Raw genomic sequence first — 15,257 nt, forward strand, 5'->3', positions numbered from 1 at the left:
AGAAGCTCTCGCGTTCAACAGGCATTCCATCAGATGGATAAGAAGAGCAAAGCTACAGAGAACTGGCCCAACCCTTCTGTAGTCTTAACATTCTGTATACTCCCCTTGATGACCCGGAGATAATTTATTTAGCCTGGTGAGAAACAGCTTTCATGGAAAAATGAAGGTGATGTTTCACTTTCTCTAATGTTGAGGTCAAACAGTCACAACTTTACACTGTACACATCTGCTACTTATTTCAACCTGAAAATCTAATAACCTGCAGATCCCCTTTAGCAGCAATCATCTCCACCAAATGTTTCCTGTAGCTGCGAATCAGATTTCAATTGCGCAGAGGTTTTTTTGTTGTTGTTCACTGATATTACAGGAATGCCTTGCATGCACAGCTTTCTTTAGGCCATTCCACAGTATCTCTGTACCTTAACATACAGGGCTCTGACTTGGCCACTCAAAACACAACTCTTTTTCAACCATTCTTCAGTTGATTTAGTTGATTCATTCATTGAATTGTCTTGTTGAACCCCCTTCAGCTTGAGTTCATGGACAGCTGCCATTGTGTGTTCCATCAATAATCGCAAAGGAAATTCAAACCATGATGCACCCTCCACCATGCTTCACAGAGGTTTTGATGTTGATGGGTGATGTTTTTACCCCCAAACATAAAAGCATAGTGCATTAAAGTCACCAATGCTCTGCTGACTCAATAACTGTAGAGCTCCAAACCTCCTCTGGCATTAACATCAGCGCAAAAACTGTGCGCCAGGAGCTTCATGGCATAGGTTTTCATGGCTGAGCAGCTGCATGCAAGCCTTGCATCATCAAGCACATTGCTAAGCATCAGATGGAGTGGTGTAAAGCACCACCACTGGATTCTGGAGAGATGGAAACACAGTGTTGTGAAGCATCACTCTTCTCTATTAGCCAGTCTGATAGACAAGCCTAGGTTTGGCAAATGACAGGAGAACGTCACCTGCCTGACTGCACTTAGCCAGCTGTAAGGTTTGGTGGGGGAGGGATAATGCTATGGGGACTGGCCATACTAAGACATTTTGGACAATTGAATGCTTCCAACTTTGTGGAAAAGAGTGAGGAAGAATTTGACTGGGCTGTACAGAGCCCTGACCTCAACCCAATCATCGAACACCTTTGGGATGAACTAAAACAGAGACTGCGAGCCATGCCTTCCTGTTGAACATCGGTATGACATTACAAACGCTCTCCAGAAGAGTGGAAGCTGTTCAGGCTGAGAAGGGGGTACAAACTCCATATCAAAGCATACAGAGTTGGAATGTGATGTAATAAAAGCTGCTTTAGGTGTAATGTGTAGGTGTCTCAATACTTTTGTCCTTATAGTGTATATTAATAACACAAAGACAGTGAAAACAGGGAGTTTTAGGGCACATTTCTGATACTTGTGTAACATGAAGGAATTTTTGAACCTATAGCCGCTGGGTGAATGACGTTTATTACACTCTCAATTGTGCTTCTAAAACATTTTAAATGGGTTATAATTAGCACGTCTTTCTCAAAACACTGCACAGTCAAATCTAAGTGGTTTCTAGAGAATCCTATTTCAAAGTTTCAGCAGCTGATTGACGAGAAAAATGGACCTCTTTGTACCGTGGCAGAAACAAGAGAGAGGATTGTTGAGCTGTGACCTGTTAACAGTCGTTATCAGAACGTACGTAGCTGTGGATGGATTACGTGCGATCGCTGGCGTGTTTCTCTGGGTGAGAGAGAGGCATTGATTGTGAATAGAGTGGTTTTGCATGTGAAGAGGCACCCAGTGCTAATGAAGCCGGAGAGTTGGGAGCTCCTCTGAGCTCGTAATGAGCAGCACAGACCTGATTACGTCTGGAGTGATTCTCTCATTAAAGGACGTTATAGGCAGTGTCTCGTAGCACGTACTCACATTCTCTCTCTCTCTGTCTCTCTCTCTACCTCTCTCTGCCATGCTGATGAGACCTTTAACCATGTTTTTCTGTCTCTCTCCCACTCTAAATTATTCAGCAACTCCAGGACCCAGCTGAATGCCAAACTTTACCTCGACATTGACTCCCTAATGATGACCACCATTCCCCGCCAAGGATTCATCAGTAGACTGCTCTACGTCTAGCGCAAATGTTTACTAATTGTTTAGTGATTTAGCGATCGATCGCTTCTCTGTTTTCTCATCTTGTGATTTTCTACAAAGCATTCTTTGTTCTCGATGGCCGCAGCCACTGAAAGATGAAAACACTTTCTGTACAGTGTCTGAAAATAATGATAATTATAGCCTATTTAAAAATTGAAAAGCCTTCGCACAACAAGTAAGAGTGTGGTATTTGAGAGTCCATTAGCACAGCTCAGAAATGAAAAAAAGAAAAAAAAGAAAATTTTTCTTCGTTCTCTGGGCACAACCAATATTTTAATATTTCTGTTCCAACCTCAATAAAATGTTAGTAAAATGAAGCTCTGGTTAATTCTGTTCCTTTTAATAGAAAATAGTAGGCTTAGGAAAGATATTACAGCTGGCAGTTGTTTTGGTATTGATGAGGATGTGTCTTTAGTGTACTGCACCAACTTATAGAAAAGAATCATCCTATATTTATTTAGCCATGGATGTTGTAATCAGAATAAGTCTAAATTCAATGTTGGACACTGAATTTAAAAATGTGTGTGGAGTAGAATCCACTAAATTAATTCATGTGAGATGCTGATACAAAAACATCCAGGTGTTTGGAGACAGGACACACAATACTGTGCAAAGGTTTTAGGATCCTGTGAAATTTGGAATGAAAAAGTTCCTAATCTGGGCAGTAAGTGTGTATTTCCTCAGTAAAACACTATTAACAATCATACAGAAAGTAGAGGTGTTACATTTCGGTGATTACTGTAACATCTCCAAAGCTTTCCTCATGGTAATGGGATATTATTTATAGTAAACATGGTTTGGTAAATCAGTGCTTAAAGATCTTAAATCAGATGAGCCAATTGGTTAAGGACAAATCCAGATCTTTGTTGTAAAAACTAGCTCACAAGATATGGACTCATTTTTTTCTCAAAATACAAAGTTGTTACTTTTTAGCCTAGTAGGATACTGCATTCTGTTTTGTTTCCAAAAGATATTTATTAATTTCTGATCTTCAAACTAGTTCAGAGATCATTAGCCAACAGTTATAGGTTCAAATCGCTTCAAGTTAATAAAAGAAATATCAAAAACTGTTTTTTTACACTCTTGTCCTTGCCTTCTGTTTCTGTAACTTTAAAAGAAAGTTTAAATATTACAAAATATTTTTGGTTCTTGTCGGCTAGTCCTACACTTACACGTTTTTCGTTGTGCTCCCTGCAAAATGTACAATCTTAAGACCTCCAGGCAGGCTCTATGCCCTTTTGTTTAGAGCTTTTAAATGTGTGTCATTAATGTGTTTTTTGTAGCATGTTTTTTTGGCTACAAAATGTGATTACATTTTTTTTTCTCCATTTCCCGTAGTATAAATAAGCACATTTAGATATGCACTATTTATTGTAAAATGCATGTGCTTTAATCATATTGTTAGACCTGATTCAGTGTATTTTATTTTGTTTAGATTAGTACAAACTCACTTGTGTAGTGTCTACTCTTGCAACATGGTCCTGCTCTGTAGCACCACATTTTATGCTGGAAACTCAATGTTATGTGGTGACTCTAAACAAACACTGTGGGGGTTTATTGTGAATATTTTGCTCAAGATAAACAAAACTGAGAATTGTATGACGAGGCCAGTATCAAACTGTTCATGTGTGTACAGTGGGGTTCAACATTCTGAGACCACCAATGTAAGTCCTTCAATTCTGCATTACTTTCATTCCAAATCATACGAGCATACTAGCAAATCAGCCTAGCAATTTAAATCAACAGCAGAATCTTTGAAATTGCAACAAGTATTTCAGATGTTTTTAATATTTAGTGGTGTGTCACCCATTTACTTCAAAAACAGTCTGCTCTCAAGCTGCATGAACAGGTTTGTGCAAAAGATTCTGATGAAGTGATCAGAGCTTTAGAGTTACATAAACATAAGCTTTAACAGGAGAGACAGGATAATTCCAATAACCTTGTGCATCACCCATATTTTATTTTGCTATGCTTTTGTGGGCAAAACATGGATAGGTTGACTTAAGTGTGGCCTAGAAGAAGATCCCAGTGACACGCTTTACAGCTACTGCACAGACATACAACGGTATTCATTCCATTCGTCTGCATTTAATCCATCCGTGGCAGGGAACACTCATAGGAATAGGGTCAGTAAGAACACACCAGAGCAGTGGGCAGCCACCTCAGCACCCAGGGAGCAATTGGGGAGCAATAAGGGCATCTCAGCAGTGAATGCTAAGCTTGGCAAAAACACTGTTTCTTAACCCCTCTCCCCGAATGTCCTGCTGGTCAAGGGGATTGAACTGGCGACCTTCTGGTCCCAAGCCAACCCAACCATTAGGCCATTGCTACCGACTACTGAAAACCTCTACAGTTTCCATGTGCTCTCTGACCTGTTGAAGAGGTTGTTCCTGGACACCATCCTGAGGAAGCCAGTGGGGTCGGTGACCGAGTTGAGCTTGTTGTTGAGCTCCTCAAACTGCTGGTCCAGGAGATCGCCTGCCTCACTCTCGGTCTCACTGCTGGAGCACACCCTGCCACAAAGAAAAACACATCACATTACTTCATCACACTCGTGACCAAAACACAGCTCTTTTTTCAGCTTTGGGATTATGCTACTATACTGTTAGCATGAAGAGCTTATTTGATTGCAGATTCTTTGCAAAAGCCCTTGATCCTCTGCCATAATGGCTGAAGAAGGGCCCTAATGTCCCAGGCCGCATTTGGAACGACTGCAAGTCAATTAGACAGCTGGCTGCAGCCTGGAGAGAATAGATCTTAGTATGACGGCAGAGAGACAGAGACAGAGAGAGAGAGAGAGAGAGAGAGAGAGAGAGAGAGAGAGAGAGAGAGAGAGACCGATCATATCACTGCAGTCTGCAGAGCTGTGTAACTGCTGCATTATCCCACTCTCCTTTTAGCATCAAACACAGCCATTTAGCAACTTCATTAGAAACTGCTGCAGTACAGGGTCAAAGCTAGTGATGGGAATGCCATGTTCTTCTAGCCTCTTCTTGACAAAAAATGTTTAATTTCAAAGAATAGAGAATTCATAAACAAAATGTTTGTTTTTGGTACATAACTGTATAGTACTGTTACTAATGGAAGTGCAGGAAACGGTACTTCACTAACATTCTCTTTATTTTCCATTAAACAGTGTGTGTGTGGGTGGGGGGGATCTCTGTTCGAACTTTCTGTTCGAACGTTCGGTGCAACAACGGATCCATTGATGCAGATTAAAATCACAGGGATAATAAACATACACAATGAGTATGCTCAGTTATAGGGAGTCACAGTAATTGAAAGAAGAGGAGAACTTCATCTGAACAACAGTGTTATGAACACAACATAAAATAGTCAGAGTGGTGTAAGGCACAATATTACTTATGTTCCCGACCATCTGAGTCTAAGGTTAATGGCGCTAACAAGCACCTGACTCGAGAGCCTCACAAGCACCTGACTTGTCTGAAGCTTCAGCAGAGCTTCACCACTAAGCTTTCCCTCCACAAAATGGTAAGAGCAGACATATGGATGTTTTAAATATAGCGCCTTCGACCACAGACACAGATCCTCTTCTTCTTTATATATGGTGCACCACAACACTTGATATTTTTTTGCTTATGTTCCAAAGCTAGTTAGCTAAGCTCTAAAAAATGTTAAATAGCCTGATGAAATATTGCGTTAGCACGGTGAGCCACTTTATAATCAGCGTCCACAGCAGTAGCCTACTTTAGACTGCATTCACTTCACATACGATGCGACCATAAACCATCTGATCCAAAATGAGAAAGAAAAAGCAGAAGAAAAAGGAAAACAAAATAATATTTCTTTGTATTCTGTGCCATGTTTGGTTTTGTAAGGCTAAGGTGGAAGATTACCTATAATTATTATCAGGGGAGAAATATTATAACATCAATTGGTGTCTATACTGCCTACCTACTACCCACAACTGTGAGATATAAACCATCTCATAAACACAGTACCTGCACCGCAGCCTTCATATTTATGTAATATACTTCCAGGCTAGCAGTAATGAGTTAGTAGTAATGTGTCTGCTAGTAGTTACCCGCTAATGTGCTAATCTCTCTAATGGCTCAGTAGGGAACCTGAGGGAGTGAAATGTAGCCACCTCTGGCTAATGGCTGTGAGTGGAGGGGGGGACGGGACAGTGTGCTGACAGTGCATATGGTGGTTGCTCCTAAAGTACCCAGGCGCCAACATAAGCTAGGAAGAGGGAACCAAGGAGTCAGGAAAAGATGACTGTACTGGAGAGAAATTCATGCGGCTCCTGTTTCTCTGCGAGTGTGTGTGGTTGCAGCGTGCCTCAAAGAGAAAAACATCCTTCTTTAGGCCTGTGGGATCAGCCGCAACACCACTGTGCATTCCGACTGATCCCTGTGTACTTACACACACACACACACGCAGATATGATCCGTGACACAAACATATACAAGCAGACACAAGAGCACCAAATATCAATCCTCACGATTTTGTACGCGCAAACACACAGGCTCTCTGCAACACACCGGAAGCATCTGGGAAATACAGCTAGCTGCTGAATATGCCATCTTGTTATGCACAGTGTCCATTAACATGCAGCGAGGAAATACAGAAACAATTTCACAAATGATCAAACTACGACTTACGCTATCGCAGATAATTACAAACGAATCGTTCCGTGGCGGGGGAACGCCGCAACAAATTTGCCTGATTGGCTGTAATGAAAAAAGGAAAAGACTTTGATTCCTGATTAAACCAAATCTTTTGAGTATTCTGTGTGTTGTACTGGCTTAACTGGGTCTTATCTGCCTCAATTATGAACGCAAAAGCCACTTCATTTGCACCTAATAAACGTCAATAACAATCGCAGATGTCTGCGGATTGCTGAGTTGGAATTACCTGCTTGATTTGCATCTCAATGTCTGCGACAGCGGAGGGGATGTAACTTATTCATGCATTAAATATGCAATTATTCAGAATGGATGCAATGTTTTGAGTACGTTTTCCGAGGTTGAATGCATTTGCTTACAAATAAAGCGTGTCACTTGTCTGCTGATGATAAAAATAAAATGCAGAGGAGAGAGATGGTGTGTGTGTTTCCTCTGCTGCCATGTTTTCCTTTCATTAAAGGAATGCTTTGATCATTAATACTAATGCGGCTAAACCTAATGAAAGCTAAAGTGATAAGTGTTCTCATTTGCATAATAGAATAAACTAGCCTCAGTTCACTTTCATTACAAGAGACATTAGCATTTTAGCATTTATTTAAAATTGATACATGGCTATATAATTATTACTACTTATTAATTATTTATAAATTATATGCTAATTTATTATAAAATATGTATTAGAATTTAATAACCTATAACATCAATCACTGTAATGGACATAATGCATACTGAAAACTAGTAACTAAGCTGTTTTTGCCACTGTGTGTTTTGTCCAATGAGACACGGTTTAAAGAAGCTGTCAACCTAATTGCAAATGACCTCAAAGACATGCGATTATCATAGATAATAATTACCCAAAGTCAGCCAAAGCTAGATCTCTGCTCAGACCCCCACATAGCCCCACTTGTTTTTCTGAAATGATGGAGGTAGGTTCAACCAGAGGGTATGGTTGGTGTGGCGCAACAGATAACACCACTACCTGCCACTGAGCTACAACACCATGTGGGAGACTGGGGTTCGATTCCCGGTCTGGGTGACTACGCTGTGCTACACCAATAAGAGTCCTTGGGCAAGATTTACACTGAAAAAAAATCACAATGATTTTGAAGTTGTTTTAAGGAATCATTTAAATGCTAGAGGTGACTCCTTCTGAATTCTAAGAGGTCAGACAAAACTGTGCTAGTCAGTGTAGCCTAATCATGTTCATGATGTGAACAAACAAAAAGTAGAGCATTGGCACTGGGCCAGCTCAGATCTGCCAGCTTTCCAGACCCAGATTAGGCTTGCTCTTGTAAAATTGTCCATTCAAATAATTTCAATTCCATTGTAGGCCAAATTCTTTGTGCTATTCTTTGGTTGTGGCATCACCATGACATGACGCTTAGATAGTTGCACCACTCGGGACACCCCCTGTTCATTTATTTCTTGCCCTGAGCGTGTCCTTTAGACGTTAGGCTTTAAGCCACCACTAAGCTGACATACAGAACCAGCAATGAAAGTGAAAGACAAGTGGACTTTTGAAACTGATATTTTACCAGAAAAATGCTTCATAAATGTTGCTTTAACATGGAATTATAAAACTGTAATTGGAGCTTTCATGCTGCTAAATTGTTTTTTAGTACTCCAGTAAAAACGAGTTATTTCTTTGAAATGTATAAACAGCTTAGTGAAACAGTAAGCTCTTTCATATGTGGGCGCAGGTACCGTAGCACACAGGCACACTTTCCTCCAGCTCCTTGTTCTCTGGAGAATGGCTCGGCTATTCAAAGGCGTTTTGCACCCAGTCAAGTGGAAATGATTGCTCAAAGCCCCTCACTCGAGCACTAAACTATGCTTTAATAGGTCGTGAGGAGAGTGCTGCTCGACGGGAGGATCCTGCGTGCCTCTCCTCGCTAATGCACTTGCAACGGTGCAGTCCCCAGCTTCAGACACTTACACAATGAAGAGCCTTTGTTTTAAGCTGGAAGTGAATTTACTGTTTCAGCTTTTTATGATCCCAGTTGTTCTCTTATCCACCTGTGATTGCAGCGTTTGCAAGTGATAACAAGCAGCAATGAACACTGTGACTCAAAAGCACGCTACCCTGCATTTTTAAACTGTGAACTTAGGTTAACTGCAACTTTTTGTGCTGAGCGCCCATGAGAAATGGGGGGGGGGGGGGGTATTTCTAGTATATATAGTTTTTAACACTGTTTGATATTCTGTTGTCTGCAAAAAAAGAACAAAATGAATGTGTCATCTGGGATAAGAAATTTTTTTTTTTTTTTTTTTACTTTATTTTCTCACCCAATTTTAGCCAATTACCCAACTGACTTATTAGAGAGAGGGTGAGGACTGACACATGCGCAACCAGTGTTGTGGGGGGAGAGTGAGCCATCTACCCCTCCATAGATCAAGGCCAATTGTGCTCTCTTGGGCATGACCCGGGAACTCGGGACTTGAACCAGCGATCCTTAGGTCATGGTGGCAGCGCCTTAGTCCGTACATTATATAATTTCGATTATATGGTTTTATTGAAAGAACAGGGCTTTGCCCCAAATTAGCTGCCTCAGACTGGAGCTTTGTTAGATCTTAAAAAGATTAGCATAAACTGAGCCAAAATGCCATTTGCTTTACGCCATAGTGACAAACATGAGCCTGAGTTTTGACATTGTCTTTTCTGACTGTGGAAAAAAGGCCTACATATCCTAGTGTAAATAAACAGAGAAATTACATTATGCACTTAAGAATCCAATGCAGTAATGCAGTAAGCAGTCTTTCCTCCTTTGACCCACATTATATCCTCGGCTACATTACACAATCAACGTCACCCTTCTCTCTTAATCTGTTTCTGGGAAATCCTCCCTCCACTGCCAGCATTGGCTCTAAGACACTCTGTTGTGCAGGATGGAAGCCGACCAGAGCTGTGCGGTTACCTGCTGTAGTAGGAGTCCACGCCCAGGGCCTCACGGGCATTAGCGATGTGCTGCTCCAGTGAAGATCCGCCACCACCCCCGCTGCCCGCCTGCAGAGAGCCGCCTCCGGCCTCCTGGAAGTCAGAAGCCCCGCTCTCAGAAGCTCCCTCGCCCAGATACACTTCATGGAACTTCAGGATACCTGCAACGCAGGGCAGACTGGTTTATTTATGAAGATTGTTCAGCCAAAAATGTGACATTAAGACATGCTTGCCCTTAGTCATGACCATATGAGGAACTCTGGGTATTAGCTGAATATATGTACATTTCTTTGACAGCAGCAGTGTGCGTTTTACAAACAGTTGGTGCTGTTATATAAAAGTGAGTAGTTTAGTAGTGAAACCTCATTTAAACAAGCCTGCTTGTAGCATGGATGTGGCCACATTCCAATGTAGCCTTATTAATGACCTTAATTCAAGGGCTTCACTGGTGCTCAGGAGAAAAATTTATATCAAGCAGGAATTTCATGTTTTATACAGCACCCTATTTTAATAAATTGCTATTTTAATTTGAAGAAAAAAAGACCTTTTCTTTAAAGAGTATAGCCCCTCTTAATATTAGCAGCACATCTGAAAAACTCTTGTTTGGAAATGCGAGTTAGGGGGTCCATAACAAGGATAAGCGGGCATGGCTTATTGAGAAGCGGGTATGTTAGAACGGAGCCAATCATGTTGCTGCAGTCATCCAAAGGAGTGTCAACATTTAGAAGCCATGTAATCGAAGATGTCATTATCAGCTGAAGCGTTGAGAGTTAAGGACACAGCAGAACTGAATCTCTGCACCACTTATAGGCACACTAGCCAGGTACTGAACAGCAAAAACGTAATTTATCAGCATAAAATAGCTTTTGTTAGACAAATCACATTAGATTATTTGGTTTTATTTCAAGAACAAAAACTCTCTTTCATCAACTGCGCTATTGAGCTTTACGGACTGAATTTCACTAGCCATGAACAGCAAAATGATAATTTAACACTATAAAAAAGCTTTTCGTTGGATAAATTACTTGTTTAAGAAAAAAAGACTACAATAATATATACACACATATTGAGCACCTTAACCAAGGAAGATGCAAGACGTACAAAGCTATTTATGATGCTGCACCTCCAGCACAAGCCAGCTATCCACCTACATTTATTTTCTGCAAAAAAAGGAAAATAAAAAAAAAATCAACAGCCTGCCAATAGTAATGTCTCTATTGTTAATTAAAACTGAATTAGTATATTAATGAAGGACAAATATCCACAAATATCACTCCTGGTGCTGCATCAAAAAATGCACAACTGTATCCTGTCAAATCTAATTCTGTCCAGTTTGTGAACTGAAACACGGACACAGTAATTTGACTAAACATGCATTTAAGTATTAAATGTAAATAAACATCATTAAAATCCTATCAGGTTATAATCCATATACAGTACAAGTCGCATGACACAATTAGGTGAGAAGGTGTGAATGGTGTCTCAGAAATCGCATTAGCAAGCTTCTATTTTTACCTACACTGGCCTCTTAGCTCTGTTGCAAAACTAAATAAACTTAAAAATGCTTTTTTATTCGTTTAAGCATAAAGGCTAATAAATCAAGAGTAAGGCTGTAATAAAATGTGTGCATGTTCTTGAGTACTGTAAAGGTTGTGTACAATATAAAAGCCCTAAAGAGGATGGATAGAGGTTTCAGAGCAGCAATCGATTAGCAATGTATTGTATTTCTGCAGATAAAGTACTGAACATTAAGCACATTAAGGGTCACATATAGCATCTACAACTATACATAGCACTACTCTACTGAACTGAGCTTGGTCAATAGCTTACACTGCAAGGACACTGCACATCCTTTAAGAAGCTGTTAGAATGCATGTAGAATGAGGTCAGGGTAAATAAATAATCCAATACAGCTGTGTGTCTGGAGTTGCCACGTTTACATGCAGCCTGATCATTTGTTAATAATCCAACTAACAGCTCAGTCGGAATACAAAACGTCCATGTATACACCTCAGTCAGAATACACTATTCCGTTCCAGGCTCTTCCGAATATGAGGCGAGGTAATCATTCAAAAATAATTTTTTAGATAGAAGAATAATAGTCATTCCCAATTGGAAAGTTTAAGTACATTCTACGAGTCTACACTGTACAAGGCAACAGCAACACACATTCTTACTGGAGTAGATGCTCTCATGGCACATTCTGCTGGGAGCAAGATAATCTTTTAATGAGAAGTGCATTTTCTTGAGTGCCATTATTTTAAAGCAATTAAAAAAATGGAAAACTCACTGCTGCTTATTCTGACTGTACTCACGTGATGCTCATTGTCATGGCAAGTGATACTCTAAACATGCACACCATTTTTATAGGATTCTTTGGCGTGTGCACGTAAACTTCTTTAGACCACTGAGTAGCATGTTCATAGAAACACCTCGGTCCTAATCTACAATCAAACTGAATTCAATCGTAAACACAATGTAAATACAATTACATCACATGCAAATGTACCCTGTGTTTGTTAATGTGTGATTCATCGAATAGGGGAGCGTTCATGTCTTCATGTTACAAATTCATGTTGGAAATACTTTATTACAAAATACATAGCATAGATATTATTAAATATATGATTTTTTTGCACCAAAATGTTTTGCTATTTTGGCCTTGTCCCCACCTCTCTGCTCCGACAATTACATTAAATTTTCAAAATAAATTAACAATTTTAGGTAAAAGTTAGTATTTAATCATTTACTCCTCCTAATAATGGAGTAGATTTATTCAGCATCATTACCATTTATACTGTTATGGCAATTTGTACCAAAACAAAAACAGAATTATTTATAATTTTATATAAATTGCCTTTTACAGTAAAAATGCCTTTTACTGGCTGCAAAGCTTGAGATGGTATAGACACTTAGTGATGGTAATGGCATTTAACTGTTTAGAAATATAATTTAAATGCAAGCAAAACTCCCTAAAATTTTCACAGTTTTTCTGTCAGTATGGTCAGAACAAATTTAAAAAAAAGATTAAAAAAAAAAAAAAGTCAGGGAAGCCTGTGGATTGACCTGGATTTCTGCACTATGCCAGTTGGCAAATAAATATAATATAATATATGATATATAATCTGAATTCTATATAAGCTTAGTCTTGGCAATCATTAAGTCTTTGCTTAATAAACATTGTTGTGACATAATTAAAACCAAAGTATTGTCATTTTTTTCAGATAGTAAAGAGCCCCCAATTGAAAAATCACCTTCAAGCATACGAGTGTCTGCATGACAGTGAGATGCCTATATCGGTCTTAGCGCCTAATGACACACACAGTACGTATATGTCCGTGTGTGCGTGTGCACATTCTGCACAGCGAGGAATAGGGAGGCAGGTGGCACTGCCGCTTTGCGTTAATTCACAGCTTTTTACCAGCTCCCCCAAGCAGCAGGCAGCAGACACTGAGCTGCAGGGAACAGAAGGTGTGAGGGATATGGCTGCTTGAAACAAACTGATGAACTGTGTGCGTGTGTGTGTGTGTGTGTGTGTGTGGGGGGGGGTGCATACAAAGAGTCTAAGAACACAGACTGTAGTACTTCCTTATTCCTTAAATTAAAATTCTACAGATGTATTAATGAAATGCCGCCATTAAGCCCCAAATATTAGTATCTTGTTTTGTACACTGATCAAACTGTTCCCTGCATTAAGACAAGCATTCGTGTGGATATGATTAGATATGATTCTTAGGTTTCTGGTGCTAAGAGTACCCAGCAGTTACCAACTATAAACCTCAACACAAAACACAATCACAGCTAATAAATAACAAAAGGCAATGCAGAGTTATCCTTTAGCAGCTGGTTAACGAGCTATAGCAAAAAGGACAATTATTAACAGAAGCCCCGTCCCTAGAGCTACAATATCTACACTATTTATTTTAGCTATTTATTAATGTTTAGATGACGATTTAGGTGAGCGCTGAAAATCATATTACTCAGTAGAGCACAGTTTTTTAGATCTTTTTTTTTCTTGGGCTCCCCCTACAGTTGGGAGTAAGCCACTTTTAAACCACCGCTATAATGAAACTAATTATGCCTTAAGCGCCCCCTCATAAACTGCTGTACACATGCATTCATTTACAAGTGGATAGATACAAAGTAGTCAGTGAAAATGATGTGGATTGAGGTGGTAAAGTAGTATTACAGGATTTTTCACAAATATGACTGGCGGGTGGTCACATGCTGCTCTACCAAAGAATCAACATGTGCATCCAAGGCTGATATTATCTGGCTCTGGTAGATATGCCATAGAAAATAAAACCCTTTTGTATCAATCTAGTTGTAGAATGATTTGTATGGACACTACACGTCCTGTGATATGACTATTGCGCATGCACACATTGCGATGGCGATGCTGAAACGATATACTGCAGCCCTATTTTGAAGCATCTATTTTAAGATATATAAATTATACAACAATGGGTGCATCTTAAAGTAGCTAAATGCATTAATTAAAAGAAGTGTGCATAAACATTTGGACATATAATGTATGAGGGGTTTTGGGCTGTGTTCTAATAGACAGACAGGGGCTCAGCATGGTTACAGATTGGGCCCTAACTTGTACATGTGGGTGCTGGGTCTGTCTCACACCTCTTCCTTCCCACAGAGATCCATCCATCCATTTATCCATCCATCCATCCATCCATCAACCCATCAATCCATTCAGCCAGTACCTAACAGATGGTTGGTTGGATGGGTGGATGGACAGCTAATGTATATAGACGGCTAGAATAGCCTAATGTAAGGGCTTTTTCTGACTCTCGAACACTTCTGCTAAGCATTCTTCTAAATAATGCCTTTATTTACAAATCTACCAGACTTATCAGCCGCATGTCAGTGTGGTCATTTAAATGTCCAAACCTGAGCCAGGAGCAAGTAGCCAACTGTACAGGTAGCCAGCCGCAAGCGAGAAGTAGAGCACCAGGGCCCGCTGGCTGTTGACCGTGTCCAGGATGTGCTCCACCGTGACAGGGGTGTAAGGGTCTGAGTCCTGCTGGCCTGTCTGCCGCTCCACCAGCAGGTCGGCGAAGGCCCTGGTTCTTCCTCGCTCAGCCACCGCCAGCGCCTCATCATGGTGACCTGAGTTCAGCAAGACATTTGGATCAACATAAGAGCCCCTGCTGATAACCGTCTCAAAATATTAATACAGGATCAAGATCTTTCTGACCATCTGATTAGGATCAGTAAAACACAGTAAAAAATTGACAGTTTGGATAAATTGGACAGTTTAACATTTATCATGCTTTTGGGCATCTTTGTGTGTTCCCATAGCAACAGTCAGTCAGTAATCAGACAGTACTTTGCCAAACTTTTGAGGCACCTGTGAGAATTAGAACTAAAAACCTCATTTTTTATATATATATATCATCCAACACCTGGTTTGGTAAATCAGTGCTTAATGATGATAAACCAGGTGAGCTGATGATGGAATTAAACACATCCACGCTGTGCTGGCTGGACTAGGGCATTCAGGAGAAATCTGGAACCAAGCTTT

General features: G+C 40.1%; 1 protein-coding gene across 4 annotated transcripts in view; it reads right to left on the reverse strand.

The window, feature by feature from the left end:
* Positions 1-15,257, reverse strand: part of ttc28 (tetratricopeptide repeat domain 28) — a 229,645-nt gene that overhangs the window by 10,405 nt on the left and 203,983 nt on the right. For all 4 annotated transcript variants that reach the window (XM_072658503.1, XM_072658502.1, XM_072658504.1 and 1 more), the window contains 3 exons: positions 14,624-14,842; positions 9,699-9,879; positions 4,507-4,647 (listed from right to left, as the gene is read on the reverse strand). In XM_072658503.1, coding sequence (XP_072514604.1) covers positions 4,507-4,647; positions 9,699-9,879; positions 14,624-14,842 — 541 coding nt within the window. The remainder of the gene's footprint in view (positions 1-4,506; positions 4,648-9,698; positions 9,880-14,623; positions 14,843-15,257) is intronic.

Source organism: Salminus brasiliensis, chromosome 16 (assembly GCF_030463535.1).
Source record: "Salminus brasiliensis chromosome 16, fSalBra1.hap2, whole genome shotgun sequence".
In the NCBI taxonomy this organism is placed as follows: Eukaryota; Metazoa; Chordata; class Actinopteri; order Characiformes; family Bryconidae; genus Salminus; species Salminus brasiliensis.